General features: G+C 54.8%; 1 protein-coding gene across 1 annotated transcript in view; it reads left to right on the forward strand.

Moving 5' to 3' along the window:
* The window catches only part of P2RX1 (purinergic receptor P2X, ligand gated ion channel, 1), a 23,514-nt gene that overhangs the window by 10,787 nt on the left and 4,014 nt on the right, over positions 1–8,713 (forward strand). The window contains exons 2-9 of the mRNA XM_011947505.1: positions 231–358; positions 720–811; positions 3,428–3,575; positions 3,839–3,910; positions 4,364–4,433; positions 4,742–4,838; positions 5,134–5,214; positions 5,428–5,569. Coding sequence (XP_011802895.1) covers positions 231–358; positions 720–811; positions 3,428–3,575; positions 3,839–3,910; positions 4,364–4,433; positions 4,742–4,838; positions 5,134–5,214; positions 5,428–5,569 — 830 coding nt within the window. The remainder of the gene's footprint in view (positions 1–230; positions 359–719; positions 812–3,427; positions 3,576–3,838; positions 3,911–4,363; positions 4,434–4,741; positions 4,839–5,133; positions 5,215–5,427; positions 5,570–8,713) is intronic.

Here is an 8,713-nt window from a genome sequence, read left to right on the forward strand (position 1 = left end):
GCCCACCACCCCGCCCAGCTAATTTTTGTATTTTTAGTAGAGACGGGGTTTCACCGTGTTGGCCAGGCTGGTCTTGAACTCCTGACCTCAGGTGATCCACCCACCTCGGCCTCCCAAAGTGCTGGGATTACAGGCATGAGCCACCGCGCCCGGCCCATAGTCATTCTATTATCACCAGAGTTGAGGTCATGACTACCAGATTTGACTGACCTTTCCCTTCGACCCTCAAGATCGCCAGCCCCAAGAGCAGACGCAGATGCACGCTGAGTGCACCAGCCCCGGCGTGTGGGCTCCAGGTGGCTCTGTTTGCCCTCTGTGCTCTGCCTCCTGGGAGACACGTCGAAGCCAGTGCTGCTCAGTGAGTCCTGGGCTGGGGGCCTCAAGTGTGGGGACACTTGGGACCGCCACTCCTGCAGGCCTCAGCTTCTCTGTTATAAGTTGGTCTTGGGCAAAGATAGAAATGTTGCTAACCCGTTGGGGCTGGGGGTGCCAAGAGGGAGGCCTGTCCCGTAGAGGGGTTCAGGACATGGAGAAGCTCCCCCTCTCCCCTGCACCAGCTCCTTCTGGCTTGGACACAGAACCAGAGGCCTTCCTGGAGGAAGGGGCCCAAGGAGGGCGGGCAGCGTGGGCCGGGATGGACGCAACAGCGGGACAGACTCAGGACGCGGAGGATCAGGGGCCTTTGTCATGCCTCACCTGTTGCTCTCTGGGACCTGCAGGGGGCAGCAGTGACCAAGCTTAGGCTTCAGGAGCATGTGGCTTGGCCCCAGTTCCAAGGTGAAAGGGGGCTTGGAGAAGAGGTGGGTGGACCGTGAGAAGAAAGAAAAGGAAATTGGTGGGTGGCCTCCCTGGGGCCTGCAGAGGGGAGACAGGAGACTCTGGGACTAAGAGGCCTGGAGAGTTCTGTTACCAGAGAACTGAGCCCTGGGGGAAGGAGAAGAGAGTCCATTACTTGGAGCTCCCCTTGGACAGGTGAGCTTGGGGTAGGGTAAGGGGTGGAGGGGGATGACACATCTAGCCACAGCTGCACTCACAGATTTGCCCTGGAGGTATACAGCCACACACCCCATATCCCAACACACACACACACACACACACACACACACACTACCCTGAATCTCCACAAATAGTCTTTCCTCAAGGAAGGGGCCACAGCCCGGAGAGGAGTGTTATCCAGGACTATTTCATTTGCGAGCAACAGAAACCAAATCCAAGGGCTTAAATAAAGGAAGGACATTTATTGGTTTATGTAACTGAAAATTCCAGAGGTAGATTTTTCAACTGTGCTTCAGGTGTGGCTGAATCCAGGTGCTCAAAGAGCCTTGTCAGGATTCTGCCCCTATCTCCTGGCCTGGCTTTCCTCTAGGTTAGCATCATTGTCAGGATTGTTCTCTTCAGAAGGCAGCAAAGATGACTACCATAGTTTTCGTCTTGCAGCCGCCCTGCTTAGCCACTCGGTAGACAGGATGTTTCTTTCCTGGCAATTCCCAGAAAAGTCCTGGCCTCATTGCTGAAACTCCCCAGGTCATGTGCATGTCCTTAGACCCGTCACTGTTACTAGGGGGATGGAACATTGATTGGCAAGCTTTGGTCATCTGTCCAACTCCTGGGGCTAAGAGGAAGGTTAGCCACATGGAAACTTCCAGACTGAAAGTGGAGAACCCAAAGGAACAGGACTGCTTAACGCTAGGAAGGCAAGGCCAGAATTTCCCAAGAAAGCTGGAAAACCTCCCGACTGAGCCACTCCCACAGTGCCCTGACCGAGGGGCTGGACGCTGCAAGCCCTGCAGAGGACCACTTCCCTGCTCTGTTTTCCTCACTGTCTCCCAGGAGGTCCCAGTATGGCTGGATCATAACAACAACTAATGTCTATACTGCATTTATTCTGTGCCATTCCCATTCTGAGTGTTTCTACACGTATGAACTCACTCATTTGATCACTACAAGAAGTACCATTGTGGCCGGGCACGGTGGCTCAAGCCTGTAATCCCAGCACTTTGGGAGGCCGAGACGGGCGGATCACGAGGTCAGGAGATCGAGACCATCCTGGCTAACATGGTGAAACCCCGTCTCTACTAAAAAATACAAAAAAAAAAAAACTAGCCGGGCGAGGTGGCGGGCGCCTGTAGTCCCAGCTACTCGGGAGGCTGAGGCAGGAGAATGGCGTAAACCCGGGAGGCGGAGCTTGCAGTTAGCTGAGACCTGGCCACTGCACTCCAGCCTGGGCGACAGAGCGAGACTCCGTCTCAACAACAACAACAAAAAAAAGTACCATTGTTGGCCGGGCGCAGTGGCTCATGCCTGTCATCCCAGCACTTTGGGAGGCCAAGGGGGGCGGATCACTAGGTCAAGAGATCGAGACCATCCTGGCCAACATGGTGAAACCCCAACTCTAATAAAAATACAAAAAATTAGCTGGGTGTGGTGGCGCATGCCTGTAATCCCAGCTACTCAGGAGGCTGAGACAGGAGAATTGCTTGAACCCAGGAGAGGGAGGTTGCAGTGAGCCGAGATCACACCGCTGAACTCCAGCCTGGGCAAAAGAGCGAGACTCCGTCTCAAAAAAATAAAATAAAATAAAATAAAATAAAATAAAGAAGTACCGGTGTTATTCCCATTTTATAGACGAGGAAACTGAGGCACAGGAGGATTGAATAGCTTACCCCAAATCCCACAGTAAGTAGTGGAGCTGGGGTTTAGACCCAGACTGTTAGGCATTGAAGAGTATATTCTCAGCCTTCATGCTCTGCTGGGACCTCTGGAAGGAGGAGCACCCTGGGAAGGATTGGGGTCTGAGAGGCTTGGCCTCCAGGGCCCAGCAAACTCTGTTCGCGGAAAAGAATTGGAAAGAGTATTTTAATTAGCATTTTTCTTTCTTTCTCTCTCTTTTTCTTTCTTTCTTTCTTTCTTTCTTTCTTTTTTTTTTTTTTTTTTTAACAGAGTTTTGCTCTTGTTGCCCAGGTTGGAGTGCAATGGTGCAATCTCAGCTTACTGCAACCTCTGGCTCCTGGGTTCAAGCGATTCTCCTGCCTCAGCCTCCCAAGTAGCTGGGATTACAGGCGCCCGCCACCAGGCCAAGCTACTTTTTGTATTTTTAGTAGAGACAGGGTTTCACCATGTTGGCCAAGCCAGTCTCAAACTTCTGACCTCAGGGGATCCACCCACCTCCACCTCCCAAAGTGCTGGGATGACACACCTGTCCTGAATTAGCATTTTCACAGTGAAAAGCACCGTGGCACTTCAGGCCCAGGCCAGCAGGGGGAGGCACGGGAGGCTGTCCTGCCTCTAGCCCAAGACAGGAGCTTTAGGAGCAGAGGGTGGTTCAGAGGCACATTTGGGGAGGGCACGGGAAAGGATGTGACAGGTCCAGCTGGTGCCAGAACCACAACTCCCCCTCCGGCCCCCCCTCTGTCCCCTACCCGCACAGGTGGGTGTTCCTCTACGAGAAGGGCTACCAGACCTCCAGCGGCCTCATCAGCAGTGTGTCTGTGAAACTCAAGGGCCTGGCCGTGACCCAGCTCCCTGGCCTCGGCCCCCAGGTCTGGGACGTGGCTGACTACGTCTTTCCAGCCCAGGTGAGCTGACTCAGGGCTGCGCCTTCCCCTCACAGGGCCTGTCTCAGAGCTGGGTGGGACCAGCCCAGCTCCTCTTTCTCTCTGGACCTCTGCGAATGCCGGGCAGAAGCAGCCTGGTGGTATCATCCCATGTTGGTGGCAGGGGGTGTGGTGGCTGCTGCGTGTCCTGTGGGCTCTAGGGGCCTGCTGGGGCAGCGTTGGGGCCCTTGAGGCTGTTCTCCCAGCTCCCAGCCCACCCTCCCCTCCCCCTGCCCCTCTTCTAGGGGGACAATTCCTTCGTGGTCATGACCAACTTCATCGTGACCCCAAAGCAGACTCAAGGCTACTGCGCAGAGGTGAGAACTTCTGCCCGCCAGCCCCCTTCTTGGACTCACCGGGGAAAATGACCTGCAGAGACAGTCTCCATGGGCACTGAGAGGAAGCCAGAGAGGCTTCCTGCAGGGGCCACAGTGGTGGAAATTCGGGCGTATATTCACACACAGTAACTGTCAACCCTTGCAGAGCTGAGCCCTCCCGCCCAGCACACGGCGTACCAGGCAGGGTGCCGAGACTTCGTGCCCACCCCCGCCGCCCAGCTGACATTGACAGTGGGTGGCTGGGCATGAGCCCGGGAGGGGCCTCGGCAGAGCAGTGTGGGGGGAAATGGGGGAAGGAGGCTGCGAGCAGGCGTCACTCCAGAGAGGTCTGAGACTCTGCCCCACGCTTTCCCTAGGGCCCTGGGGGCGGGAGGGGCTCTTCTCAGGACCCCACCCAAGGGGCCTGGGGCCAGCAGCTCTCGCCTCCCCCAGCACCCAGAAGGGGGCATATGCAAGGATGACAGTGGCTGTACCCCTGGGAAGGCCAAGAGGAAGGCCCAAGGTAAGGGGTCAGCCTCCTCCTGTCCCTCCACAGTCCCCCGGCTGCGGGCCCTGGCGTCCTGCAGGCCCAGCTTGGTGCTGACCTGCCTCTCCCCACACCGCTGAGGCGGGCTCGGGGAGGGACTCCCTCCAGCCCTCTCTCCTCCCCGCCCAGGCTTGGCCTGCCCATCCCGGACCCAGCCACGTGTCTGTCCTCGGCTCCCTTGCTCGAGGGGCCCGTCACTGGGGGCTCCTGGGGAAGGGGCCTGGGGCAGCCTCCTCTACACCCCAGTTTAGTGCAGGCACCCAGGGGTTTCTCTCTGGCTCCAGGCATCCGCACGGGCAAGTGCGTGGCCTTCAACGACACCTTGAAGACGTGTGAGATCTTTGGCTGGTGCCCGGTGGAGGTGGATGACGACATCCCGCGGTAACACTCTGACTTTCCAGGGAGCTAAGAACAGGGTCCCAGGCCAGACAGAGGGGGACCTGGGTCTAGAAAGGACCTTGACCCCTTTTTCTGACCCCACCCTCACCCCATCCGCACAGCCTAGGCCGAAGATTCCCCTGGGCCCTGGCCCCCTTAGACCTCACCCACCGCTCCACTGGCCCAGGGCTGCAGGCGGGTCCCGGAGGCTCGGCCCGCCCCCTGCTATGCCAAGCTCTGTGTGGGACACACAGGGGCCTCCTGGGGAGGGGCGGTGAGTGAGTGTGGTATCCTCCAGCCCTGCCCTTCTTCGAGAGGCCGAGAACTTCACTCTTTTCATCAAGAACAGCATCAGCTTCCCACGCTTCAAGGTCAACAGGTGCGTGAGAAACTAGGGCAGAAATGCAGGTGGCTGGCCGAGGCTGCTCCAGGAGCTCTCCGCAGTCTCTGTCTCCCTCCATCTCCATTCCTGCTGGCATGGAAGGAATCAAAGGGGCATTGCGGAGTCTGTGAGGGGTCCCCAGGCTTTGGGGCGTGGCGCACACCCTCCCGGATGACACACAGCTGCTGTCAACACCTTCCACCCCCATAGGCGCAACTTGGTGGAGGAGGTGAACGCCGCTTACATGAAGACCTGCCTCTATCATAAGACCCTGCACCCCCTGTGCCCAGTCTTCCAGCTTGGCTACGTGGTGCAAGAGTCAGGCCAGAACTTCAGCACCCTGGCTGAGAAGGTATGGGGCATGGTGCCAGGCGGGTGGGGAGGGCTGGGCCACAGGATCCTGATAACGGCTTTTTAGGCCCAGTTCATCCTCCCAAGTCTCCTTGGTGAGGGCTGAGTATATTATGGGTCTGTCCCCTGATACTGGGGTCCCCTGAGGGTCAGATCCGTGTCTTCAGCGGGTCCTGGCATGGAACTGGCACAAAGGAGGTGCCCAGAATGAACGGATGTGGGCAAACCTTGTCATCTGGATGTTTGTTGATGTCCTGCTTTAAAAAAAAAAAACAAAAAAAGAAACTAGATAAAAGCAGCTTGGTCAGGTACGGTGGGTCATGCCTATAATCCCAGCACTTTGGCATTATACCCACAGAGGTCGGTGGATCACTTGAGGCCAGGAGTTCGAGACCAGTCTGGCCAACATGGTGAACCCTCCTTCTCTACCAAGTATACAAAAATCTCTACTAAAAATACAAAAATTAGCTGGGCATGGTGACGCACGCCTGTAATCCCAGCTACTAGGGAGGCTGAGGCAGAAGAATCACTTGAACCCGGGAGGCGGAGGTTGCAGCGAGCCAAGATTGCGCCACTGCACTCCTGGGCAATGGAGCAAGACTCCATCTCCAAAAGAAAAACAAAAACAAAAACAAAAATTGGCTGGGCACAGTGGCTCGCAGTGGCTCACGCCTGTAATCCCAGCACTTTGGGAGGCCAAGGTGGATGCATCACCTGAGGTCAGGAGTTCGAGACCAGCCTGACCAACAAGGTGAAACCCCATCTCTACTAAAAATACAAAAATTAGCTGGGCATGGTGACGCACGCCTGTAATCCCAGCTACTAGGGAGGCTGAGGCAGGAGAATCACTTGAACCCGGGAGGCGGAGGTTGCAGCGAGCTGAGATAGTGCCATTGCACTCGAGCCTGGGCAACAGAGCGACTCTGTCTCAAAAAAAAAAAAAAAAAAACAAAAAAAGAAACTAGATAAAAGCAGCTTGGTCAGGTACGGTGGGTCATGCCTATAATCCCAGCACTTTGGCATTATACCCACAGAGGTCGGTGGATCACTTGAGGCCAGGAGTTCGAGACCAGTCTGGCCAACATGGTGAACCCTCCTTCTCTACCAAGTATACAAAAATCTCTACTAAAAATACAAAAATTAGCTGGGCATGGTGACGCACGCCTGTAATCCCAGCTACTAGGGAGGCTGAGGCAGGAGAATCACTTGAACCCGGGAGGCGGAGGTTGCAGCGAGCCAAGATTGCGCCACTGCACTCCTGGGCAATAGCCTGGGCAACAGAGCGACTCTGTCTCAAAAAAAAAAAAAAAAAAGCAGCTTGAATCCTATAGCCTATGGCCCTGAGAAATCCTGTGCCCTGGGATCCTCACAGTCACCTGGGATTCCGGAGAAGCGGTCCCTACGAACACAGAACTATCTGACTGCATTCAAATCCCAGCTCTGCCCCAAACGAGCAGTATGAACTCAGACAAGTCTCTTAACTTCAGTGGGTCTGAGTTTTTGGACCCACCAAGCGGGGGGCAATGATGGTGCCAGTCTCGTGGAGTCGTCCCAAGGGTCAAGTGAGTTGACGCGGTGTGCCTGGCAGGCCTCGCTGCCTGGCACGTGGGAAGTCTCTACACCTGTCAGCGCGCGTTCCTTATTAGTCCCGCTCTAGCAGTTGCCTATTCAGGAACTAAATCAATCCCTTTTCTGTGATGTTACCAAAATAACCCACTCACGACACATTTGTCTGTCTGCAAGGGAGGTCAGCAAACTTTTTCTTTCGAGGGCCAGACAGGAACTATTTTCAGCTTTGCCGGCTCTATGGGCTCTGTGCCAACTACCCAAGTCCGCTGTGGAAGGGCAAGGGCAGCCACAGACAATATGTGAACAATGAACCTGGCCATGATCCGGCCCATGGGCCTCAGTTTCCCGACCCCTGGAGGGGGTTCACACCAGAGCAACACACGTGCTGAATGTTTACACCTCCCTGTTCTAAAAATCTCCCTGCCATCGGGGCCAGGCGCGGTGGCTCACGCCTGTAATCTCAGCACTTTGGGAGACCGAGGCGGGCGGATCGCGAGGTCAGGAGATTGAGACCATCCGGCTAACACGGTGAAACCCCGTCTCTACTAAAAATACAAAAAAATTAGCTGGGCGTGGTGGCATGTGCCTTTAATCCCAGCTACTCAGGAGGCTGAGGCAAGAGAGTCGCTTGAACCTGGGAGGCAGAGGTTGCAGTGAGCTCAGATGGCGCTACTACACTCCAGCCTGGGCGACAGAGCAAGACTCTGTCTGGAAGGAAGGAAGGAAGGAAAGAAAGAAAATCTCCCTGCCATCTTCAGCTGGGAACTTCTCAGTACTAGGCTCCTGCTAAGTTGCCCAGCTCCCTGCCCCCTTCTCTGACCACCTTCCAGCTCTTCTGTTGCTCAGCCCATCTCCACCTGTTACTTGCCTCGCCCAGAGGAGCTTCGCTTTCTCAAATGTTTTCTTCCCAATCCACATCTTTACAGATTCCATCTTTCATTAATGCAGTAACTGTTCGCTTGCCTCCCACTCTGTGACCTGTGCCGGGCACTCAGGAGTTGGTGATGAATGAGACGGATAGCTTCGTCCTCCTGGAGCTCAGTCTTGGAGGAGATGGGTTAATACATAATCACACTAAACAAACTTATGATTATAAAGTGAGAAATGTTCCCAAAGAAAACATATGGAGTGAAACAGAAGGAAATAACAAGGACGTATCTGGGCTACAAGAGCAGGGCGAAAATAAATAAATAATTGATAAATAAATAAATACAAATGAAATGGTCAGAGAGCTGGAGTGTGGAGGTAACGGGAGGGAAGGCCAGTGAGGGTGGCAGACCTCTACCCCAAAACAGCTACTCAGTATCTTTTCTTAAATAAAAAATGTTCAGTTTTTTGTTGTTGTTGTTGTTGATTTTTTTGAGACAGAGTTTTGCTATGTTGCCCAGGCTGGAGTGCAATGGCATGATCTTGGCTCATAACAACCTCTGCCTGTCAGGTTCAAGCAATTCTGCCTCAGCCTTCCAAGTAGCTGGGATTACAGGTGCCCGACACCATGCCCAGCTAATTTTTGTATTTTTAGTAGAGACAGGGTTTCACCATGTTGGTCAGGCTGGTCTCAAACTCCTGATCTCAA

The sequence above is a fragment of the Colobus angolensis genome, unplaced genomic scaffold (assembly GCF_000951035.1).
Source record: "Colobus angolensis palliatus isolate OR3802 unplaced genomic scaffold, Cang.pa_1.0 Scaffold267, whole genome shotgun sequence".
Taxonomy (NCBI): Eukaryota; Metazoa; Chordata; class Mammalia; order Primates; family Cercopithecidae; genus Colobus; species Colobus angolensis.